General features: G+C 44.8%; 1 protein-coding gene across 1 annotated transcript in view; it reads right to left on the bottom strand.

Annotated features, from left to right (window-relative positions):
• COL6A2 (collagen type VI alpha 2 chain) overlaps positions 1-26,286 on the bottom strand; it is a 64,494-nt gene that overhangs the window by 37,184 nt on the left and 1,024 nt on the right. The window contains exons 2-13 of the mRNA XM_066631341.1: positions 19,518-19,640; positions 14,520-15,118; positions 10,923-10,943; positions 9,953-10,018; positions 8,104-8,157; positions 3,697-3,741; positions 2,729-2,755; positions 2,207-2,233; positions 2,073-2,117; positions 1,277-1,330; positions 235-297; positions 57-119 (exon numbers count right to left, since the gene is read on the bottom strand). Coding sequence (XP_066487438.1) covers positions 57-119; positions 235-297; positions 1,277-1,330; positions 2,073-2,117; positions 2,207-2,233; positions 2,729-2,755; positions 3,697-3,741; positions 8,104-8,157; positions 9,953-10,018; positions 10,923-10,943; positions 14,520-15,118; positions 19,518-19,620 — 1,167 coding nt within the window. The 5' untranslated portion in view covers positions 19,621-19,640. The remainder of the gene's footprint in view (positions 1-56; positions 120-234; positions 298-1,276; positions 1,331-2,072; positions 2,118-2,206; positions 2,234-2,728; positions 2,756-3,696; positions 3,742-8,103; positions 8,158-9,952; positions 10,019-10,922; positions 10,944-14,519; positions 15,119-19,517; positions 19,641-26,286) is intronic.

Below are 26,286 nucleotides of genomic sequence, written 5' to 3'. Positions count from 1 at the left end.
TATCTTCCAGGATATCCAGCAGTTTCAGAACATGTCTAGACAAGAGGGGTGCCTACCTTGGCTCCTTTATCACCAGGGGGCCCTGGTTGTCCACTACCGCCAGGCACACCAGGATCACCCTAAAATAAAAGGAAAGCGCAATGCTCATACATATATGTATAGCAACATTATTCTGCATACAGATTATGTATTGTGGTCTTTTGTCACAACCCTTTTGTAAGGAATAATACAGACCTTTATTCCTTGCTCTCCTGCTGGTCCTGGGTCTCCAGCACCTCCAGGATAACCATCAGAGCCCTAGGGAAGAAGTAAAAAAAAAATTCTGTAACACTAGCCACCAGCCATGGTTTTCACAAAATAAAGTATAAATTACAGAATGGGCTCTATGATTCCAAATAAAATAATGAAGCCACTTCATATTTAAAGACCACCATCCCTTCCCATCTTGATGCCCAAGACTGTCACAGGCCAAGAGCAATGAGTCCACGTGAACCTTTAATGTGATGGACAGCCCAATCCTGAGCTGTCAGCACCCAGAGCTGCAGTGGTGACAAAATGGCTGCCACTGCATCCTATGGACACTGGGCAGCCACTGGTGACTCCTGCTGTCTCTTCGGGGGAAGGGTAAGGTACCTGGGTAAGGTAAGAAGCCCTGCAATGGGGCTACTTGACTCTGCGTTGGCTATTTAGCTGGTGCAGAGTAAAGCATCTTTGTGTTGGGTTGGAAGGCCTGATGTGGGGCTATGGATCTGGCAGAGCAGAGCATTCACCAGTCCCACCCCCCTTCTGCCCCTGCTCCCTCCTCTGCCATGCCTTCGCCCCACCGTCCCCTGCCCTGGAGCACATCCCCCCACCCCAGCTTACCCATCTGCCACCTGGTGCTTTCTTGGAGCTCCAGGTGGCAGTCATCACTCCTCCACCCAGTGCTAGCTCAGTGCGGGCTTGCGCTGAGCCAGCAGTAAGCCTTGCAATGTGCTTTACCGCATGTTTTTGACGCTCAGCGCCGTCACTGATTGTTCTGGATCAGGCCTTTAAAGGCATTCAACACTTCTTGTACATATTGCTAGTACTTTAGCTGTCATTTTACTTCATCCAGCATAGTCAAGTGAACATTGTGCTGAACATTAGAACTAAAAAGGATATAACCATGACTAGGATATAACGACAACAATGTATAAGAAATATTTGTGAATATCCAAGTTCTTTGGAAGGACCAGATATTCAACAAAGTCAAATCCAGCCAGCAACATCTGCGTAAGAACAACAACAATCCTACCCTTTCGCCTGGGTCACCCTTACAGCCAGGAGGTCCAATACGTCCCAGTTTTCCCTGCAAAGATCACATATAAAACAAAAAAGAGATATTCTGAATATTCTTAGAGAAAGGGCTATAGATCTTTCATTCTCCTCATGAAAGACCTAGCACTAATCAGGCAATTACTTGGGTTTCTTTGTACAGGTTGTGGGGAAGGGGAGTTGCATTTTAAGGCAACTTCCTGCAACATGGGCACACAGATGAGCACTCAGTTGAAAATGCAAGAAGCAGACCCACAAATTTAGAGAACGTTGGGAGGGGGAACTAACCAGCTCTCAATTGCTGGAGTGCCACAATTCTTGTCTGCCATTTGGTCTAGCGGGCAGCAGCCTAGGCACCTCATGGTGTCCACATGGCTTGTGGGAATCAGGGACACTGAAACATTACCCCTAATACCTTGCCATCAAGATTTCCCTCTCATTTCTCAACCCTGAATGAGATAAAATGAAGATGTGGGTATTAGAGCTCCTCAATACTGGCAGAGGAGGATCCCAGGTGACTATTGAACACAAAATGGTGCAATCTCTTTGAACCATGTTGCTGTACTTAGCTCTACATAATTGAGGAAAATTACTAGGACTTGAAACAACAGAAAATTAGGCTTCTAAAAGATAAGAGTTATCTGTCAATCTAGTCTTCTATTTTGGAACAACATCTGACTTCAGCATTTCAGTTCCTTTCAAAATGAATCTTTCATTGTCAATTAAAGTGCTTAATATTTAATCCTTTTCAATATTTAATCCTTGAACAGCTTTACCTTCTGTCCATCAGTGCCATTCCTTCCAGCCAAGCCACTGGCCCCCTAAGATAAAAGATAAGGTGCATCAGAAATAGCTTTCTCCATAAAATTAGGGTTGGAATTGCGAGGGATATTCAAACATTAGCCCTTACCTTTCGGCCATCTCCTCCAAACTCTCCCTGAAAAAGACGAAGAAGAACAAATGAACAAAGCTTGCTTATTTACAATCAGCCACAATGACATGGCAGATCATAAAAGGGTGTTGTTTCATTCCAACATTTAAGAAATTACCTAGGACAGAATGGCACAAATTTTAGAATTCTGGGTTATTGAAGATTATCCTCAATATATACGCATCTATATCACACATGCACCCCCCCACATTTTTACTCTCTCTCTCTCTCACACACACACAGCCCACAATTTTCATGCAAACTCCTCCCTATTCCTTTACTTACTATTCAGGAATAGACACATGCAGTATGTTCACGCAATCCATGAAGTCGTGGACCAACAAGGTAACTGTGGGATGAATTTATGTTGGACACTTGACCTAAAATAATGCTCTTAAATATCTTAAGTAAAATAAGACTAAGTATCACTAGTCTTTACTTGAAATACACAAATATATAACTTTCCTGGATTTTCACAAAGTAATATAAAATACCACTTACCTTTTCACCTTTTAGGCCATGAATACCCTATGGAAGGAATAAAGATTCATTTTCCATTAGTGTTTGTTGATATCTGCAATACCAGTTTAGAATTATGTCCTTGTTTAGAATAGATATGGTATTGTGACAAGGATGGACTAATCCTTATACAGTTTTTTTAAAAATCTTTGATTTAAACAATGCTCTAAAAACAAGTCAGTTAACATCCGAATCCTACCTAAGTTTCAGTGGCGCCTGCACAGACTACACTGCATCCTGCAGGGGAACTTAGCAGGAAGGAGGTCTCCTCAGAGGAATGGGACATTTGTTTCCTTGCCCAGGGGAAAGCCCCAGTCACCACTCAGATCTGTCAGCCAACAGATCTGTGCCAGTGATATTGCTGGTGCAAGTCTGCACTGATCCGCGTTGGCTAGCACAAGTCTGAGGAGAGAATGGGGATAGGAAGACTGCAGGAAAGGGGTGGATCCACTTCCTCTCGCAGCCTCACTAGAGCCTCCCCAATCCACACCTCCTCATCCCCACCACTGCCTTATCTGCTCCAGTGGGTGTAGGACGCTCCAGCAACAGACTTGGAGTGCTGCAGTGCTCCTAAAATGGCCACAGATGGAAACTCTTCGCTCCGCTGGTAGCCATTTTGTGACAGCAGAAGTCTCTTTCTGCAACAGTGGAAAGCCCTATGTAGAACAGCCCAATCCTGCATACTGGGCACTCTTGCATACTGGCAAGTATCATGGAATGAATCCTTTTGTCAATTCTGCAATCACTCAGTAGTCATAGCATGACATTTGTTTACTTTTGTAAACTTTTCTTTGACAATTAATCATCTTTCCCCTAACCCAGGCGCCAATGGATCAAACACCAGAACCTTCTGCACTGCCACTGAAGCAGGATTAATCTCGATGAGTAGCAATGATATCTCCTTGCTTTGTCAAAGATAAATGCTTATGCATGAGACAAAAATTCTTTACCTTGGGACCAGGATATCCAATTGGACCTTCTATTCCTGGGTCACCCTACATTTGAAAAAGCAAATATCAATATTAGTAGAAATAATTTCAAGAGCATTTTTAGCTATTTTCAGTCATCATATCATTCAATGTTGCTTGAGGAATGCATGGTAGAGTCTTATTGTTTCATTCTGTACATGGTAAACTGAGGTTGATAAGGAGCCAGAAACAGACAAGTTATCAAGGGAGTTGAAAGAAGTTTGATTTAGGCATTGCATTGCATTGCAGATCTGTCCCATCTGCATTGTGTGTACACACACATTCTTTTTCCAAAAATCCCTTGCACCACAGGGGCTTTCGCTGCCTCGGATGCTGCAGGTCTCAGCCTCTGCTCCTCTTGTTAATGTACAATAAAGTGGCCCTTTCTCCCATATCTGTTGTCTCGAGTGTTCATTGGACAGTGCGGAAACAACCCCTCTGCCCTGTCCCATCTGTAAACAAGGAGGGAAAGGGTGGGAGGGAATGCAAGAGAGTGGGGACATAAGCAGCAAGAGAGAGGAGGGTCACGTGCAGCAGCTGCGAGGCTGTACCCAATCCTTCGCAGCTGTACTAGCCCAACGCTATCCCTTTCCTAGAGGCCTTCTAAAGGGTTGTTGATGCTGAATGGAGCAACCAAGTGCAGTATAAACATAGCTCATGACTTATTGATAAACTGTATTCTGTTCCAGATAAGGTGCTTCAGTCTCTCAAGGTGCCGACTGTGGACGCACCAGTGGCAGCCTCTCCCAAAAAGGAAGTTCAAGATGGAGATCTGGAAGTTTATCACAGCGGCACTTCAGGAAGGCAACTTCATTACATCAATCAATCTTTCCGAAGCATACCTCCTTATCCCCATTCTCCCCTGACAACAGAAGTCCTTTGTTTTTGTTATGCAAATCAGCACTACCACTACAGGGACTTTCCTATCAGGTTGATAGCCGCCCTACAGGTCTTCATCAAAATCCTGGTGGCCCTTGTGATCCACCTCAGACAGTGGGGAATCTCCCTGGTCCCTTATCTCAACAACATCCTCCAGGCAGCACCATCCTGAGAACGGGCGGCCCAGAACTTGCAGTTGACCCTGAGGTGCTTCCATCGTCATGGCTTTGTGGTAAACGAAACCAAGAGTTCTCTGAACCCCATGCAGCAGCAGGTGCATTTGGGCCTCCTAGTGGAAATCAAGGCATTCAGGATATTCCTTTCACCAAACAGGCAACAAACTCTCCAGAGTCTGCTCCTTTGTGCTGCCTGGGTGGAGAGCATGGATCTCATGGTCCTTCAAGGCCTGATGCTCTCCTGCCAAGATGTAGTGGCTCCTTACCCTCCTCCTGGCTCCTTACCCTTCATTTGATAGAGAAGAAAGTCCACCTGTCCATTCCCCTGAGCCCAGAGGTGAAGGAGAGCCTCATCTGGTGGTTGTCACCAGACAGACTGTCAAAAGGAGTCAGCCTCAAGATGCCATTCCATTCCATTGTCACCACCAATGCAAGCCTCCTGGGTTGGGGCATGCATACATAGGATGCAATGATTCAAAGGATCCAGTCCCCAGAGGAGGCCAAGCACAGCATAAATTGTCTGGAGCTCCAGGCTATTCATCTGGCCTTACTGGGCCTTCCTTAGTTAGGGCCTTACTTAGGGCCTTCCATCCCTGCCTGCAAGAGTTACACGTTCTGATCCGGATGGACAATATGACGGCCAAGGCTGTCATCAATCAACAAGGAGGCACAAGATCAAAGAATCTGATGCATGAGATGGTCATTCTCAATTTTCGGAACTCAATCTGGCCTCGTTCAGGGCAGAACATTTAGTAGGCACTCAAAACATAGTGGCTGACTGGATCAGACAGCAGGAAGTGAGCAAGGCCGAGTGGAAGCTTAACCTGGAGGTGTTTGCACAGATCTCCAAGAGATTCAGAGTTCCAGTGCTAGACCTGTTCATTTCCAAGGTCAACAGCCAAGTAGCAAGGTTCTTCACAAGAACCAAGGGAGGGGGAGTAGAGAGAGTTGATGCAATCCAGTGCCCCTGGCCACAAGGCCTACTGTATGCCTTTACCCCAATTTCCCTCCTCCCACTGACCCTGAGACACATCTGTCAGCTCAGAGAGAATGTTCTCCTGGTAGCACCCAGGTGGCCTTGTCAGCCATGGTTTTCGAAGACAGGATGTTGGTGGGACCAGGATGGCCTCTCCCCAACTGGTCAGACCTGCTGAGTCAGGGGCCAGTCCAGCACCCTGGCCCTGAAATGTTCCACCTGACAGTGTGGCAATTGAGAGGGAAACTTTATATTGTTGGGGCTACTCCGAGGGGGTCATGGGCACATTACTGGTGTCCAGGCAATCATCTACCAATGAAGTGTACAGGTCCACTTGGATCTTTCACTGGTGTTCATAGAGGGATTGTAGCTACCAGGCCCGAGGTACACAACGTTCTGGAGTTTCCTCGAGAACAGCCTCTCTAAGGGTCTTAGTACTAATACCCTAAAGAGGCAGGTAGTGGCCTTTAATGGGGTTTTCGGGGAATGGTTAAAATACAGTATCTTCACCCATTGTATTGGCAACCTTCAGTCTCGAAAGACTATGGTATTGTGCTCTGAAAGGTGGTTCTGGCACAGCGTCTAGTGTGGCTGAAAAGGCCAATCCGGGAGTGATAATCCCTTCCACACCGGGAGCAAGTGCAGTCTGTCCCTGGTCTGTCTCCCTGGCTATGGGCCTTCCTTCTTTGCCTCTTAGCCTCAGACTGTTGGCAAAGTGTCTCTTCAAACTGGGAAAGGCCATGCTGCACAGCCTGCCTCCAAGCAGGCCGCTCAGAGGCCAGGGTTTCCCACTTGTTGAGGTCCATCCCTATCTTCACCCCATCTTCACCCACCCCCATGTTAAAAGATTCCTAGGAGGGGCCCATATCAATTGTCCTTCAGTGCACAGATTCCCCACCTGGGAGCTGAACAGAGCCATGATGGGGGTCCCATTTGAGCCAATGGCCATGGTTCCTTTGAAGGAGTTGACCCTAAACTCTCTTCTGAGTGGCCTTTACATTGGTGAGAAGAGTTTCAGAATTAGGTGCCTTGACTGTTAACCCGAATCTCTATGTGTTTTACAAGGACATGGTTGTCCTGAGTCCAGACCCATCTTTTGTACCCAAAGTTAATACCATTTTCCACCAGACTCAGGAGCTAGTCCTTCCCTCCTTTTGCACTAAGCCGGTGCACTCAAAGAAGAGAGCATGGCACACACTGGACGTGTCGGGTGCTCCACTTCAATATAGAGCATACCAAAGACATAAGAAAAACAGATGTCCTTTTTGTTTCCTTTGCACAGTACAACCCTGGTGGAAAGGTATCTTCAGCTTGCTTCTCTCTCCTGTTAGCTTAAGAGAGTGATGGGGGGGGCCTATAAGGCCCTGGGGGAAAAACCCCCACCAGGCATCATGGCTCATTCCACCATGGGAGTAACGGCTTCAGCAGTTTTTGAGGGAGTGGCTTCTTTCTCCAATATTTGTAGGTTAGCCACTTGAGTTTACCCCAATTCTATAAGATAGATTTGGCTGCCTCAACAGAGGCTTCTTTCGGCAGGATGGCCCTTCAGAGGGTGCTTCCACAGCAGGAGACTTATCACCTGACCCACCCATGTTCAGATAATGCTCTGGCATATCCCAAGTGGTGAAGAATGCCCACCTTCCTTTCCAGAGTCAAATGGAATTTCTTTCCTTGTGAATGTCCTGTTCTTGAAAGTGGAAGGAGGGCATTCTTCCCACTGGGTCGAATCTCCTCGGCAGCTACATGGGGGGGGGGGGAGTTATCTAGGGTCCCCTGAGGCCAGGCTCCCTAACCCTCAATGTCAGGCAGCCCGGCCTGGGCACCCCAAGGGGATGTGTTCTTCAGGGATGTGACTTGAATCCAGACTGGGTTGGGATGCCCCCTTCAATCAAATCCAGTCCTGCCTCCGAGTGGGAGGAGCATTCCCACGTGGTGAAGAATGCCCTCTTTCCTCTTCCAATAATAGGACATTCATAAGGTAAGGAATCACATTTTTCTCAGGTATACCCCCCTGAAAATTAAGAATTAAAACTTAATTCTTTTAAGTTGGTAAAGTACTGATGATCAGTACTGATCATGAACACAGATCTGGAAATATTTTACACAAATCATTGCAGTCTTACACTAATCAGAGTCTCTCTCAACAGTTTTAGCACCAAATTTATAGACCAGATTTGCCGATCATTGTCTTATTCTATGGGTTAAATGCTAATCCCCAAGCTGGCATTCAGATCTTAAGATGCTCCAACATGATTCTGAATATTTGTATATCCAATGCCCAAAAGTTACTTCAGTCGTTTGTAGGATACAGTGTCAGTAGTAGAATTATTTCAATTCTCATATTTTTCAGTTACTCACCTGTCGTCCTTTCAGCCCAGAAACACCTGGAGCTCCCATGCTACCCTTTGCACCCTAAAAGCACAATTAAAAAAAAAAAAAATTAGAGCAATATATCTTGCTTCTCCCCAGCAATAAAACAGCAACCAGCAGTTTATAGTGGCCAAAAAGTCTTTGCTAGCACAGTTCATAGAGACTCAGGGTTAATGTCTTATGGAGTTTACAGCACAATCCAATCTTGTGCTGGAACAGGCAGGCCAGGAGGCCTGCGCTGTATCCAGCGCAAGATTGGGACCTGAAGCGGCTCAGCCAGAGGTAAGGGAAAACTCTTCCCCTTACTCTCAGGCAAGCCACCACAGCCCCAATGGGTCTCCTTGGACTTGCACCACCTCAGGAGGTGGCATAAATTTGAGTACAGCTTGCAGCTTGCAGCTGCTCTATGCTGCTTGGGAAATGGGGTTGGGATCCGGCATAATAGCCAGGTTCAGCCTCCGCTCCCTGCCTGTCCACCCCCAAGACTGCCCTCTGCACACACCCCACCCCAAAATGTCTCCCTCCCGCCTCCTCCCTGCCCTCCCCAGACCCTTGCGTTGGCTGAGCTCAGCACGGAGGCTGGATTCAGCCTCCACGGGCCTGCCCGTTTCCCTGCACCGGCCCAACCGACTCTTGAAGAGGCGCAAATGTTAGTATTGTGCCCTTACCCACACCAGAGTTTATGATGTATGTGACACAAGTTGAATAAGTTACAAGTGGGGTCCTGCCACTGTACAAAGGGCCAAATGATACTCTGTCAGTGGCATTCTCAGAGCCGAGATAGTGTTAAGTTTTGCAGGCACTTCAATGTGACATGTAAGCAGCCCCTTACCTTTGGAGCCATTCTAGGCAGTGAGAGCATAATGGAGGAGACACCTCCATGTTGCTCTTGCCACCTGGAATGGCTCCAAAGGCAAGGGGAATGGGCTGCTTAGCAACAAGCTGAGATGCCTGCAAAACTTAACATTGTACCCTCCCTCTGGGAACACCACTACACTTTGTACTAAATATGTAGGTTGCTGTCTTTTTTTCCTCTCTAATAATAGCCATGGAGAGGTGAGGGGGGATCAGGATAGGAACCATGGGTCCCTTGCTCCCTACAGTGACCCTAATGCAGAGAACACTTGAAACTACTACTTGCCCTAGAGCAGAAGATTACATTGACATCAATGGAAGCATTCCTACCAGGGCAAATAAATATGTTTTGCAGGGGAAATTTTCACTGGGACTGCAGTGTAAAGTGAGAGGGTTAACCTCCTTCCTTATGCTGCAGTGGTCAAGATCAGGGGTTCACAAACTGGTGGGTTGTGACCCACTAGCCTTAAGGGGCGAGGAGGGGCGAAGGCAGTGATGCAATCCCCAGGATCATGTTGCTGCCAGAGACAACGGAGGGTTTTGACACTTCCCTGCAGCCAGTGCTGGCCTCTGTGGTGAGCTTTGTGGACCCCTCTGCAGAGCTGCCCAAGCCTTCAAATGTCTAAAACTCATGATCGGAATCTACTTCTGGTTTTTGAACACAAAACTGGAAGTGGGTTCCGATTGTTATTTTGAGACATTTGGCGGCTTGGGGAGACCCGCAGAGGGGTCCAAGGGGTTCCTCACATCCCCTGGAGGCTGGCGTTGGTTGCAGGTAAGTATAAACCTCCCCCTTTGTCCCTGGCAGCAACACAATCCTGGGGATCACGTCACTGCCTTCCCCCTTCTCCCACAAAGACTTACTTCAGTTTTCAAACTCCCTGAGAGTTTGAGAACTGCTGGTCTAGGTCACACCTCACACTCCCCCCTCCCCCCATGTGAAGTATTATATATTCACATAGAATTATGTCATTCAACTCACCTTTTGTCCTCGAAAGCCCTTTGGACCAGGTGGACCTTCAATTTCTAGACAGCTCATCTTGTAGCACTAAAAATACACCAAAATGAAAATAGATGAAGCTTTTGTGGTTAAAGGACTTGACAATTTCTATACTGCCAGGAGTTCTTTGGAGCTCTGAGGAAAACTGACATTTAAATGACAGGCTCCCCTGGTTTATTAAATGGCTTTGAGGATTGTTTAAGTTGCAAGTTATGTTCACACTAGGCCTCTCTGGCACTTCTGAGGGATCTCAAGCTCAATATGCCCAAGACAGAATTTCTCATCCTTCCGTCCAAGCCCACCTCTTGTCATATTCTCTCCTCTCTCCATAACAATGTCACTATCCCATCAGCTGGACAGGCTTGAAGGGTTTGCTTTATCTTTGACTCCTCTCAGATCACTTCATCCCTTACTTAAATCACTTCACTCACTCCTGAATCTGACATAAACTTCATGTCCTGTTCCCACACCTGCAGGTAAGCACTGCAAAGGGCATACTACGTCTGTGTAAAAGTGCTGATGCATAAAAGGAGATCCATAACTCGGATGTCCATAACTCAGCTAGCCAGTGTAATGAGAGAAGGTAAACAAATTGTTTCCCTACTAGATGGCATTTGCTGACCACAGCAGGACTTCCATCTTTGCAGGAGACACACATAGCTAATGGTTATTTAGAGAAGACCAAATATCACTGTTTAATAGGCTGGGCTATAAAGAAATTAAACCAGAACATATGGATTTAGATTTACAGCCTGATCCTATGCATAGTTATTGTGAAATAAGTACCACTGAGTTAAACAGGATTTATGTCTAAGTCAGTGTGCATAGATGGGGCTATCCTGAAGACCACGGCTACATGGTGCATGTTTTTGTGGAGTTCCAGATGCACTGATTTTTACCACTAGTTGGAGGATTGCCATTTGGAAAAATTCTGTCTAAGTTGCTTACTTACTTCTCCGTAGGCTTGATGTTTCTGTTGGGGAAAAGGGAAAAATAAAATAAAATTCAGTTAACTATAGGAAGAAAAAGAACAGACTCTTTTCTATGTATATGTTGAGCTCAGCACATTTTCTCTTTCCTCTCTGGACCCTGACACTGAACTTGAGTGTCTTAGCTCCCTTTCTCCTTTAAAAGTTTCTAGCCTTTGTGGCTGCAGTGAAATGTTGATGTAGCATCTTGTAAGATCAGAAGCTGATGAGAGACTGGGGAAATTTTACACTGCTTTGTTTAACCCCTTGCTTCTGCTCCTGGGTTCCTCTTCTTAACCCTGCTTGCCACCAAACAACAGTCCACATGTCCATTTCTTTCTTTGCTATTTATCAATGCAGTTTTTGCTAGGGTGACTTTCTTTCAAATTCTTTCAAAATGTGAACTTTGGAAGCAGAATGAATGAGTGATACAAAGTAAAGGGAAGGGGCAACCACTGGGTGGTAGAAAATAGGCTGCAGTTTCAGTCCTCCACATCTCAGCTAAAAGATGTCAGGAAATGGGCCTCTGAATGATCTCTGTTCAAGACCTTAGAGAATCACTGCCAATGGGGCTGACAGTCTATGTGTGCAGTCTGTTCAATGTGCAGATTCTAATCTGTGCAGAGCTTGAGGTGTAGGGGTGAAGTTACACAAATCCCGTCTACAGTGTTGTTTGGATCGCCACGGCTTATCTTTCCTGATACAGGAAGTGAATACAGCCGTAGCGTAGCTAATGAATGTGTAGCTTGGTGCAGATGTCAAAATGATACCCCGGAAGTGATGTCACAACCGGAAGTGACATCACACCCGACCTTTTTAAAAAGTGCGAATTGGGGGGAAACCTGCATCCTCTCCCCAGCAGTTCACCCATTTGATCTGTGACCTCTCCCCACCCAGTGGCATCGCTAAGGCATCTATATGCTACCTGGGATCAAAGAAAATTTTGTAGCCCCTTCTATGACAAAATCAAATTTAATTAAGTAAATAAATAAAAAGTGTGCCCCTTATTTGTTACAGACACTGTGCTGGGCTGAAGAGAGATGGTTATTCACCTCTAAATATAAGAGGAGCACCACTTGAAAAATTGCCTCTTTATCAGTTAGCAGGAGTAGCTGTGTTATGATACATGGAAATGAGAGCTGACTCATATTAACACCTTACTGGTTCCATGCTGTATCATAACAACATCTCATTGGCTCTCAGAGTAATCAGTCTCATGGGTCAGTTTTGAGTTTTAAAAATCCACTTTTTGTTCCATAAGGCAGTTGCGTTTTTGTTTTCTGGTTAATTGGCCATAACTTTTGATAGAATACAGATAGTCCAATGGGGATTCTTTCATTGCATTCTGCATTAAATTACCTTTCCAGTGATATATAACATGATGGTATTCTTTGTGCATACCAAATTTTTTTCACAATTTTGGCCACTAGTGTCAAGCTCAGCTTGTTGGTTCCTAAAGCTTGTTGCCCAGTGTGACTGCTACCCCCTGTACCCCCTTAGCTATGCCACTGGAATACAGTATTTTTATGTGCAGTCACATAACACAAGCAGATTTTTTCAGTGATTTTGGTTGATTCCAATCTGATTTACACTGCCCTAGAACAGGTTTGCAATGTGGGTTGAATGAGGACATGGTGAGTGAATTCAGGACAAATTTGTGAGCATATTCATGCCCACCAATTATTACTCAGAAAATCCACTGAAAACTCTGTGGTAACTTTTAACGCCCAGAGAGGAGTATGTGAATTAGCTCTTGGCTCTGCAATTCTAATTTATTATGAAGCACAGTACTACCCTTCTGTGCTTAATGATAGACTATGTAGTGACCTATGAGTTTCACGATACAGTGCAGGTCACGTAGCAGGAAGTAACAACTGCAAGCTCTCCACTAAGAGCAAAAGGATTCTGGAAAATTGATGCATTTCTCTTTATTTTTGCTTTCATGGAATGAAAAGCATGAAAGGACACACAGGCCAAATCCTAACTCACTTTCTAGCACTGGCATAGCAGTGCCACTGGGACGTGTGCAGCATCCTATAGTTGGGGGCACTCACTGAGGCCTCCTCAAGGTAAGGAAATATTTGTTTAATTACCTAGGAGCTGCATTGTCCTTATGTTGGTGCTGGAAAGTGGGTTAGGATTGCACCTTACTCACTGAGCATCCAGAGAGGAAAAGCAGAGTGTCCCTGCCAACCTCTGAGAGATATCATAAGGCATGGAGGCAGCCATGCAAGAGACAACATCTGTAAGTATAAACAGCAGTGCAAGAGACCCAGAGGACTGTGAAGAGGTTTCGATTTGGTAGTAAGCATTGAGATTGGATGCAACACCACCTGCAGGACTGCAGAGAGCATTGTACTGTCCAGGCACCTGCCCTTTATGATCCGTGCAGAAGGTGTGATCCTTAAAACTATTTCCTTCCTGCCCTTTCTCTCTCTCTCTTCCACACCATCAAAGCAGAAGGATGTATACTGCCTGAGCTCCTTTCTCCATGATGGCAGACCACAACCTCCCTCATACATCCATACAAGGTATACATACATACATACAAGCTTTTAGGTATCTCTGTTCCACAAGTGGTAGGAACTTCTGACCACTCAGAAGATATGTAAGCTTGGAAACTGTGAGTAAAGTATTTCTTTTGAAACCCAGCCTCTGCTCCCATGTGTGTTAATTAGGAGCAGCAACCTAGCCAGGTGGTGGATTTTACTACAGGAAAAGGGTATTTTAGCTGATTGCAATGCTGTCCGCCTCCCCTTTTCCAACAGTTATGGACATGAGGGCAGTTATAGTGGAATGCTGAGGGAAGACACCAGATTACAGAGGAGTAAAACCAGAGCTGGCAGTTTGAACATTGGGATAGCAAGAGTTACAAGCCCAATCCCTGCACTTTCCCCCCTGATGTATCCTCAGTGCTATGGTTTTCCAGAACTGGACAATGTTTTTGCATAATACCTATTAATGTGTAGGGTCTGCATCAGAAAAATATGTTGGGAGCTCAAGGGGGAGGGAATACCAGACCATGGAAACTGAGGGTCCAATCATATCCCACTTTCCAGTGCTGATGCAACTGCAATGCAGCCCCAAGGTAATGGAACAAACATTCCCTTATGTTGAGGAGTGACTTATGTGACTAGTGACTAGTCCCTTATGACTGCCTCCCCACTGCAGGATGCAGTGCATGGCAGGGCTGCATCAGCCCTGCAAAACTGGACAGGATTTGGCTTTAAGGCTGCAACCCTAACCTCACTGTCCTGGGAGTAAGTCCCATTGGGCACAATAGGACTTACTTCTGAGTAGATCTGGTTAGGCTTATGCCCTAAGTCTCCCAGGCCCTGCCATGTGTTTCACCGGTACAGAGATTTTCCAGATTTTATTTATTTATTTATTTTCCTTTCTAGGACCTTGCTGAATATTTTATGAAAAGTTACAGTTACAGTTGTTTCCCATTCTAACAGGAACTTATCACATTGTACAACTTCTGTCCTAGAAGTCCAGCACAAATCTCTTTAAACAAAACTATTCCTTGAGAAATGGCATTGATATTTTTCCCCTCTAAAGAGAAAGATTTTAATACTTACCATCACTTGGATGATCCTGTCAGTGGTGTTGAAATCTATCCTAATGGAATCTTTCTCTGTAACGGCATAGCCATTACGGTACAGCTCCTGTGGAGAGCTGGCAATATCCCGAAGCCCTTGTTCATAGATGTTCTGGCTAGGGGCCACAGCAAAGAGCTTGATACCCGCATCTCGTGCTCTTTCAGCTTGCAGCTTCATCCCTCCACAAGGGCTTCCAGTCACGTGGCCATCAGTTATTACAATAGCATAATTCACTCCGGGAGCTCCCCTAGATTTGATCTCTGCTGTCATGTTGGAGAGAGCACAGTCTGTGAATGTGCCCCTGCCGATGTACTGGATGGCATTCAACCTACTTATGTATGTAGCCTCATTGCTGGTGAAGTCACTGTAAATCATCACCACGTCTGAAAAGTGAAGTCCCCCAAATTGCCAAGTGATTTCTACGCTGCCCTGGTAGAGTTCATACTTCAGCCTCCCGATGAATTTAGAGACAAACTCCTTGATGTTATTAACCAGGCTCTCAATGGGCACAGTCTGCAGGGCAACACTCTCTGATGTGTCAATCACGAAGTAGACATTGATGGGGCATGCAGTTTTATCTGTATAAAGAGACAGTGAGGCAGAATGCACTGAGAAGATCTGGATGTAACCAAACTACTACCAGACTGACATTACTGAACTGGATGCTTTGGGTTGGCACCAACAGCACAGAAGCTAAGAGAGTGAATTATGAATCGGAAATTCACCAGTTTGAATGTCATCTCTGCCATAAATCATCAGGTGGCCGTGAATAAAGGCATGCTCTCTCAGCCTCAGCATTTTGTGCGCAATATGAAGATAATAATACAGGTCCAACCTCGTTATACACGGATTTTTTATACATGGATTTGACTTAGCACAAACGGCCACTGCAAATGAGAAGGAATGTGCTGATCCCCGGAGAAGGGGAAAAATGCATCCCTTTAAAATCACAGTTTTAAAAAACTGCTTTTCTTACTGTTGTAGAGAGACCATCATGCAAGTGTTTATTACATTCTTCAGCTGAGCCAGGCAAAGGCAGTGGGTCCTTTGCATTTCCAATTGCTGCTTGCCTCTCTACAATTATAAGAAAAGTTGTTTTAAACCACATTTGTAAAGGGAAGCACTTTTTTATTTTCTTTATTTAACACATTTTATGGTATCAGCAGGGAGTCCCAGAATCAAGCCCCTGTGGATGTCAAGGCAATACCTTAATTCATTAGAAGCAATGGAAGAGCAAGAAACTTGGAAGTGGGTCTTTAAATCTATTTCCTCACTGTTTTTTTATCCACAGATTTTTTTTATCCACTAGGGGTTCCAGAATGGGACAACCTATACTGATCTATTTTACAGGGGTGTTGTGAGGACTACCACTACTATGAATGGAAGTGCTTTGAATGCTTGAAAGCACTATGCAAATACTTATTATTATCTCCACCAAGAAAGTCAAAGGGACGGAAATGACTACTATGGAAGTCTAAGGACGCAATCCTATCCTGCGCTGGAACAGGCAAGCCAGGAGGCTTACGCTGTATCCAGTGCCATAAGCAGCTCAGTCAGATGTAAGGGGAAACATTTCCCCTTACCTCTGGGTAAGGGCTGCTGGCCCCAATGGGTCTCCTCGGACTTGTGCCACCTGTAGAGGTGGCACAAGTCCGAGGAGAGTGGAGCAGCTTGAAGCTGCTCGGTTCTTCCTGGGAACGGGAGTTGGGATCTGGCATAACTGCTGGATCCCAGCCTTGGGGCCGCCGCCTGCCCTCCCCCACCCAGGAACACCTCCCTCCCTCCCTCCTCCTCCCTGTCTCGCTCATGCCTGCCTTTCGTCCTTGCATTGGCTCAGCCAAGCCGACGCAAGGTGCTAGGAGGAAGCCGGCATGGAGGCTTCCGCCAGCCTCCATAGGCTGGCACTTCTTGGAGCACTGGCCTGACTTCCTCCCGAGGAGGCGGAAACGTGCCTTACGGCCTAACTACCTGTTAGGATAGCGCCCTTAGTCTAATTTTTTTATTTGAAAAATTTCTATCCCGCCTTTCTGATGCTGAAGCAAAGCCCAAGGTGACTTACTACTGACATCTTGCAGGTCAACCAACAACACAGGATGGCTGTAATGCAGAAAAATTCTCTGATATACTTAGGGCGCAATCCTATCCAACTTTCCAGAGCAGATGCAGCCATGCCAATGGAGCACGAACTGCATCTTATGGTGGGGGGACAGTCACGGAGGCCTCTTCAAGGCAAGGCATTTCCTGGCCAGTAGACCTGGGTGCCACATCAGGAAGGACTCTAACTGGAGACCTGGGTTCTGCATTAGGAAGTCAGGTAGACCTGGGCTCTGGTGACTTTTCTGACTGTTACCACCTTCCTCCCACCCTGTTTTCCCTTTCCGTGCCCCCGTTCTACCCTCCCCCCACACTGCATTGGGTGATACAAACCCTAGTGACACCACTGTGTGGTGCCTGGCAACTGTTTCACTTGTTTCATTTGAATGCATGCCATGTTACATGCACAAATACACATGCACATGACACCTGGTGCCTGACAAGAAAGAACAATTCAGGTCAGTAATGTGACTTTAAAACTGGACTGATGGGAAGAGGTCTCAGATCCCATAGGTTGAGAGGAAGTGCTCACTTTTAATTGTCAGAGAAATCACTGCCCACCAGCAAGCTGATTTGGGAGAAGTTTTGCTTGGCTTTTGTTTCTTGGACAATTTTGTGAGTGACTGCACCTTGTTTACACTGTACATCTCAACCTGTAAACAAAAGCCACATCATAGGAGCTTCCTGACTTGGCATAAAGGAAGTTGATCATTACACAAAAGAAGGGTCTCCAAACATAATAGTCTTCATCAACTCCACTGACAAATTCAATCAAGGAGTCCATGCTAATGAAGTAACTAGCTTCCTGAGCTTGTCAAGAGCTTCTTTGTGGCACCTTCGGTAAAGTGAGAAACAATAGAAGCACACACTTCTGTTGTGCGTGGGATGAGCAACCAAGAGCATCAAGTTACCTAGAAGCTTCCTGATGAGCTCACCCCACAAAAGATCTCACACAATCTTATGGGAAGAAAAAGTATAAAATGTTTTGTCACAGGACCTCATCTGTCTTAGTTCTTCATTTCACATTTTGCTCCCTTGCTGAAAGTTTTGTTGTACCTTCCAGAAGTTTTGACCTTCTGGAGCCAAACCCGCCTGTTCTCAGACCCAACCTGCCCCTGTCACCACCCCACTTGTCTTCCCATTCTATCCACACCCTGCCCTCATTCTGCCCTCCCCCAACTCCCATTCCGCCTCCCCCACAGGCCTGCAATGATCCACTGGCATGTGAAAGGCTGCGTCCTGCTGTGTAAGAGGTTGCACACTGCTGGAGGGTTTTTTAATGACTACAGTAAGGCTATCACTGCTGGCAGATCATGTGTTCTGCTGGTGGCTGACCCAGATAGGTTTGGGCTGCCAGTCTCATTTTCCATTTTGTTCTTTTGTTCTTTCCATATAATCTGAAAACATCATTTATAGTAGGGTTGTCAAACTTGTCTCATGCAACAAACCAAACAGCATTCATGATGCCTGCTGAGGGCTGAAGGTGATGTCATTAGGCAGGAAGTGATGTCACTAAACAAGTCATAACCAGAAATAAACACTTTCTTCTCACTTAGGAACTCATTAGCTACAAATGACAGAAAAGAAAATATGCAAATCTTGAGAATATTTCAAGATATGGGAGAGCCCAATTATCATGTGGGTCACCCTTTCAGCACAGCCACCTCAGCACTGCTCAGCAGCTGAGAGCTTGAGAGCCAGATAAACAGCTTCAGTGGGCCACATCCGGCCCCTGGGCCTTATGTTTGACACCCCTGATTTAGAGCTCTTCATAGTGGGTTTTTGCCATCCTGAAAAATGTGGCATTATATGCAAATTTGGCCTATTTTGCTGTGTGCTCATCCCTAACTCGACATTATTTATTAATACTTTAAATAGCACTGTTGTCAGTACATATGTTTGGGAGACACCTCCCATTTATGTCCCTTAGGATGCAATCCTAACCCACTTTCCAGCACTGACATAAGGGCAATGCAGATCCTGCATAAGGAAACAAACACTCCCTTACTTTGAGGAGGCCTCTGTGAGTGCCACCCAACTGCAGGATGCAGCACACGTCCTATTGGCACAGCTATGCCAGTTCTAGAAAGTTGGTTAGGATTTGGGCCTTAATTATGAATGTCTGTGAGCTGAGAGACAAGTGAATGATGATGGCCTCTTAAACATGTCTATCAGTATTTACTGGTTTATGTCCCAAAAGTGAGGTAATATTTGTGTATTTGAGGGCATTCACTTGGGACATTCACCAACTTTTGGACATTCACTGTAATATTTATGATTTCATCTAATGTCTTATAACACCTATTTGCATACAATTTTGACTTTATTTATAACATGAATGGCACTTTACATAGAGTGAAACAAAACCCCAGACAGGTCCTTGTCCCAGTGGCTCACAGTCTAAAATGATGGTACTTGATTCTAAGCTGGATATCTTGAATCCACAAAAGTCAAGTAATTAAAGAAGCCTGAGCTGCTCAAGTGTGCAAATATGGCCACAACACATAGCATAACACAGAGTTAAACACATACGTGCAACTGCAAGTAATGTCCTCCCCAAAACCTCCATGATCATGGATCACTTTGTTCCCCCATCTTCCCCTTAAAATTCAGTGATGTAATTTTCCTTATTATAAATCTCCATCCTGTTAGCCTAAAGGCAGAACAGCTCATCTTTGCAAATGCTTTTCCTTCAGAATTGGATAAACATATGAGATTTTACTTCCAAAAGGCAAAGAAAAGTCGTTGGCTCGGATAAGGGTTGACTCACAGCCTTCATGTACTTCACAGCCTGAGTTACAATGAAGACAGCAAATTGTGTTTAATGTGTAACAGAAAAGAAAGTGCTGAAAGAAGGATGCTGGGATGAAAAAAGCTTTTTACCTGCGCAAGAAGAAGCTCCAGGAGTCACGTCATCATCATTTTGAGCATGGAGGGGGACCAGGCTTGTATAGAGCAGAACAGCTAAAAAGCCTTTGGAGAACATCTTGGCATATACTTTGAGTCCTGTCAGGAGAATAGAGTCAACAAAATAATCACGGTACATAAGTGACAAGTGGCCCAAGATTGTAGGCAAGCGCACTATAGATGTAACTAGCACCATGCTGCTTATTTTTGTGGACAAAATCTGGATCATGATGGTCCATTCTTCTTCTCAGAGCGGCAATAGGGATATTCCAGTAGGCTCTGATATTACTCCGGGGCAATTTTACTGAATGGCCTAAAGGAGCACCCCTACTGAGAGGTAAGAGAGATTCAAGATGAAGAGTTTGGACCTTTCATATCATCTAAGCCTAGAAGTACAATCTTTTCACAGGAAGAGCCTATTTTAAGAAGGCTGCACAGAGTCCTTTCTGCAAAGAAATCACTTTCCCAGTGACTGAGGTCTTTAGGCAGGGTGCTGAACATGGTGGTGAAGGAAGGAGCTGCCCACATATTTGTGAGGGAGAGGAAGATGATATGTACAAGAACAGTATTCAAGTATGCACAGTTGTGAGCAGGCAAAAGGCCCAACTGCAGAGTGTAATTCATTTATTTACTTTTAAAAAATTGTATCCTGCATCTTTCCTGAAGGACGTGAGGCAGCTAAAGGCACATTTAAAAATTACAAAATCCAAGATAAAACAACAAAATGTTAAAAAGTTTAAAAGTTAACAAAGGCAGGGATGGTGTGATGAAAGAAATGGATCTTTAACTAGGTGAGAGATGACTAAGACAAGCACAAGCAAAGCCAGGTGTGGCTGACTTCATTTTAAACAGGTAACCAGCCTTCCTTTCTAGATGGGACAGCCACATTTCTTGATGGAACCACAGCTAGCCTGCTTATGAGATGCAATGAGGCAAGAAAAAGCTCCCCAATTCCCTGCCATAGTTTTATAAGAATTACATACAGGGGGCTGCTGCACAGAGTCTATTATGGTGGCAGAAGTAACTTCCATGGTTGTAAAACGGCTGCCAATGGAGCATGCGTGCTCCATCAGCTGCCATTCTGCAAGCACTGCCACAAGAGGTGGCAATGCTGCAGCCTCACCACCAGATCCCTCTATGCCTGCCAGACCAGATAAGGCAACAGTGGGGGTGGGTGGGAAGGGAGCAGACTGGGGGAAAAACTGAGCAGGGAAGAATGGGGGCAGGGGGTGGTGGATCCAGTGGCAATGATGTGTGCCAGATCCTATCCCATACCTTGATCCTATACCACCAGGACATCTCCAAACCTAAGGAAACTATTGATTTTATCCCTGCTGCATGGCAGTGCCCTCTCATGGCCAGAATTGGTGCTGCTCCTCTTGTGCACATGTAACCTGAGGAACCAACAGGGGCCTGGCTAGCTTTGGCCCAAGGGGCTTCCTTAGTTTGAGTTGCTTTTCAGAGTAGGAATACAGTGTACCCCACCCTCTCTGGTACTTCATAGCCTGCTAACAGCCCAATCCAATCCACACATTCCTAAGAGTAAGCCCCACTGACTCTGATGGGACTTACTTCTGAGTAGACATGCATAGGCTTGGGCTGTAACTGGGCAAAGAGGCCCCTTTTAATGGTTGCTACTCTCCTATTTAGCAGGGGGAGTGCACTTGTCCCTATTCCTCTCAGCATAGCACATTAAACTGTTTTGTGAACGTTTTTGTTGAAAAGTGGTGTACAAATCTCTTCTTCTTCTTCTTCTTCTTCTTCTTCTTCTTCTTCTTCTTCTTCATCATCATCATCATCATCATCATCCAACCTCAACTTGATCCTGACAATGTTTTCTGGCTCTTCCGATTGTTGTCAATATCACGTCTATCTGGTCCAGCACTTAACCTTAGCCTTGACCTTTTCTGCTGTCTCTGAACCCTTCAACCTTCAAGTTCCATAATGAAAGATGATGGCAAGGAATAGGGCCTTCTCTGTAGTAGCACCAACATTATAGAATTCCTTCTCAGTCTATGAACTGCTCCCTCCATAGAGGCTTTTCAGCATTTGTTTTACACTTGCCTTCTGAGTTTTGGGCTTTATAATATGGATATTTTGGATTTTTATGTGATTAGTTTATGGGCCTGTGTTTTTATTGTTTGTTGCTGCTTTTCAGCTTTTTTCTTGCTTTTGGATTTTATTTGAGATTTTTGTTGGAGGGATTTTAATGTTTATATAATGTTTATATTTTTTATGATTTTTGTAAGCTGTTTTGAATGCCCATTAGAGAGATAAAGTGGGATATACATTTTTAAGTTAAATAAGTAACAGCCCAGTCCTAACTTACACTGGAAACAGGCAGGTCAGCAGGCCTGTGCTGTATCCAGCACAAGACTGGGGCTGACTGCAGGGAAATGTTTCCCCTTACCCCAGTGGTACTCAAACTTTTCTGGCCAGTGGCTCCCTTGACCCCCGTGGCTGTTGGCCATGACTCCCCACCATGTTCCTGAGGGCTAGAAGTGACATTATTAAACAGGAAGTGGCCAGAAATATTAACTATATTAAATATAGGGGATATTTAACTATATTTAGATAACTATAATTAATATAATATTAAATATATATAAACTATATAAATATTAATTATATTAATCATATTATTAATTAAATGCAGATCTTAAAAATATATTATTAATACACAGCAATATACATGCTTTATAAATGATCAGCTGCTGATCACTGTTGGAGATAGGATGCTGGAGTAGGTAGATTTTGTCTGGTCCAGGACGATTCATTTTTTTAAACTTTTTAAGCATACCAATAGAATTGTTTTATCAAATGAACTTTGTGAACAACCAGTCTGACCAACATTACACACAATTTAATGAAATTAAATTTTTCCAGCAGCTGGTGGGGAAAACAAAAATAGACCATGAAAATATATCAGAGCTGATAAGGGTTTGGTTAGGAAACTGATTTGCCTCCTATACTAGGAGATGCACAGCTCAAGCCTATGCATGTCTACTCAGAAGTAAGTCCCATTAGAGGCAATGGGGCTTACTCCCAGGAAAGTGTGGATAGGATTGGGCTGGCAATCACTTCATCAATGGCTGATAAATATTCCCTTCTAATAGCAAGATTCATCACATTAAAAATACAGCCTTTCCTCTTCAGTCAAACAACAAGATTAATAAATCACTTTCAAAACAGTACCCTTTTTCTGCTCCTGGCCAAGTAAAGTGTGTGCTTGTCTCTCCCCTCCCCCTTTGCCAACTGCATGGAAGCAACTTTAAGACCCCTGGTGACTGGGTAAAATGGGAAGCTTTTATTTGGGGAGGGGGAGGAAAGTGGGAAGGTTTGGAGATCGAAAGGGAGGAGTGGAAGAGGGAGGGGTTGAAAAGAGAGATTTCACTTTGATGAGAAGCAATCCCAGGCTGGGAACTAGGAACCAACCAGACAAGGATCAGCAAGGGTTAAGGACTGCAAGCCGATCATGCTCCAAAGAGGGCGGGGCGGCAGCAGCCACTCTCGCAGCTGAGCAACTGCCCTTCCTTATGCTTTAAAAAAAGTGCAGACGATGGGCAGGAGACAGGCTCATATTCTCCCAGGGGTATGACTGTATCGCTGCGAGAGGGCATCCCGCAGTGAATAACACTGCCTTACCCTGTGTCTCGCTGCAGCAGCCCCAATGGGTCTTCTCGGATCTGTGCCACCTGCAAATTTGAGCAGCCTGACTGTCCTCGGCCGCACGGGAATGAGGTCAGAATCCGGCATAACTGCTGGGTCTGGCCCTGCCTCCTGCTCCCTGCCTGCCCATGGTTCTGCCTGCCGCCTGCCCTCCTTCCGCCCCGAAACGCCTCCCTCTTGCCTCCTCCCCACACGCCCAGACCGTTCTGTCAGTTGAGCTTGGCTGACACAACTCACCCTTTCCCTGGGGCCTGCAGCGGTGCAGGGAGGCTGGCGCCGGCCAATCTCAGAGAAGAGTGGCGCAAAAGTGCTTTATAGCACTTTTGTGACACTCATGGGTCAGCGCAAGGGACTTGCGTCAGCCTAAGTGAGGGTCAGGATTGTGCCCTAAGTTGTTTAGGGCGTAATCCTAACCCCTTATGTCGGTGCTTCCCAGCTCTGAGGTAAGGGAACAAATTTTACCTTGGCCCCTTACTTTGTGGGGGCCCCTTACTTTTTGGGGGCCTCCGTGAGTGACACCCAACTGCAGGATGCAGCACACGTCCCATTGGCACTGCTATGCCAGTGCTGAAAAGCACTGACATAAGGGGTTAGAATTGTGCCCTTAATGGTTTAACTAACCCCCACCCCTCACCTGCAGCCTGACATGAAGTTGACACTATGCGACTTACTATACAACACAGGACAATTTCTTCAATTAATACATTCACTAAAAATGGTTCAAAAAGTAATATAAATTGCAGAATACCATGCATGAATATTATACTAACAGCACAATCTATGTGTCTACTCAAAAGTGAGTCTCATTCCATTCAACAGGGCTTACTCCCTGAAAGGGCATATAAGATTGCAGCTTAAGGTTGCTAAACTGTTTCTATTACAATTTTCAATTTTAACAGCATGACTGAGTGAATTCTTTGCAATGTATGGCAACTGCTTCAAGGGTTGTCTGCTAGCAAGGCTGGGGAAGAATTTGAAAAGTGCTTCCCATCGGTGATAACAGTACCATGATTTTATTTAAACCAGTGAAAGTGAGGTGTAATCTCATTAGTCACTACTCTGAATAGGTAGAAGAACTGAACTTTCCATGGAAAGGTACTGATGAACAACTAGGCCTTATTCAGTTTGAACCATATCCAGGTTCAAATCCTTGCTCAGTTACAAAGCTTACTGAATGACCTTGGACCAATCACTATCTGTCAGCCTCACCTACCTCACAGGGTTGTTGAGAGGACAAAAGAAAGGAAGGAATCATGCACACCACCCTGAGCTTCTGGAAGGAAGGGTGGTATTAAAAATATATACTCTCACCTAGCCTTTCTCAAGGAAAAAATCCATGCTCTTGAACTATATTTGTCTGCTTTGTTGCCTTAGACAAGACAAATCAGGGCCTATGCTTATACTGTGGTTGAAATCTGTCTTCATATTTAACCACTGCACTATACAGATACTACACATAATAATAATAATAATAATAATAATAATAATAATAATAATAATAATAATAATATACTGCTTCTCAACAAAAAGTGGTTTACAAAGCAAAATGTTCCTTTAACCCTTCAATAAATGGTTCCCTGTTCTCAGAGGTGTGAGATCTGAACTGTCACAAGAGGCATGGTTTTTTCATCACTTGAGGTCTTCAGGATAAAAGGTACAATGTATGCTTCCTGGGTGCCTTGGGTGAAATCCCTGCACTGGGCATGCACTGGGCACTGCTCATGGCATCTCACACCCTGATGGTACATTGGGCAATATCACTGCCATCAGTACAGAAGGTTCAGGATTGGCCTGGTCAGGTGGGCCCTCTGTTGAGCATGGGCCTTTAGCCAGTGCACAAACTGGCTGACCTCTGACACCATCCCTGCTTCAGCAGATAACACTTTTTGCTGGAGATTCGACCTAGGACTTCCTGGACATAATTCCTGGGTACTGAAATATGGGCACTACTTATGAGTTGAGTCTCACTGACTTCATGAACTGAAAAATATCAGTTGAGCTTGTAAGCAACATTTTACCCCAGAGCCAGAGATTTCAGAAATGGTATAGATTCTGCCCTGCACATTACTTTTTTCTGGTTGAACTGTGCTAATCAATCTCTAGTCTAGTCCCTCGTCATTAGTCTTTGCAGGCCTGTGTATGAAGGGTCCATGGTTTTTTTGTTTAGATCCATACATCCCTGCACTGTAAACACACAAAGTTCCCTCAACAGCACTGTTTCTGCCCTCCAAAGAGTCTCTGCTGTAGTTTGTTCTGTATAAACTTCATAGTGTTAACACTGAGGCTGACCAGATTTCAGATTTTTAAAAAGTAATATAGACAAAAAAGAAAAAGTCTTATCATGCAGATACATCTAATTGAATTGCACAATGCAAGTATTTCTCAGTACAATTCTTTTAAAATAAAAATAAAATAATGATTTATAATGAATGTTTAAAAAGAACATGCCATGTTTGGCCTTCAGGCTTTTTCAAGACTGCAAAACTGGGCCCTCCACTACCTTCTCGAATATTGAGCATTAGGATTTTTGTTCCACTTTTTATTCCATTTTTAAAAAAGGTTTTTTTGTGTTAACTGCTCCCTAAGAGAACAATCTTTTCTGCTTTACTAAAAAGTTCTGATGCAACTTTTGCCACAGCTTCAAGATTACTGAGTTTTGTGATACTGAATGCAAATTATATTTGGCTCATAACGTTCTGCAGCAGCTATCCATCAGATCAAGGGAAAGAAGAGACATGAAAGTCCGTTTGGAAAGTCTGTATCAAACAGTGGCCCTGCTGATCCAGTTATTTGCCAGTGTGTGAAAGAAGCCAGACAGACACAGTTTCTTCCCTACTAAACGCATGCTCAATGAAGATCCACAGTGAGAGTCCCTGGACCTACTGCAGCTGCTTCCTCTTCTCCCCCCACTTTGAGAATCGTTCAGACCTGCTACCAACCCTACTAGAAGACACAGCAGTGCACAAGAAGCTGGTTGAGTTAGAGACAGATGTCAAGAGTTTCCTTCTGCAACAAGAGAACCCAACCAAGGGAACCCAACCATTACTTTCATGACTAAGGGCCCAATCCTATCCAA

This window comes from Tiliqua scincoides, chromosome 1, assembly GCF_035046505.1.
Source record: "Tiliqua scincoides isolate rTilSci1 chromosome 1, rTilSci1.hap2, whole genome shotgun sequence".
Taxonomy (NCBI): Eukaryota; Metazoa; Chordata; class Lepidosauria; order Squamata; family Scincidae; genus Tiliqua; species Tiliqua scincoides.
This window is presented reverse-complemented; position numbering and strand designations above follow the sequence as displayed.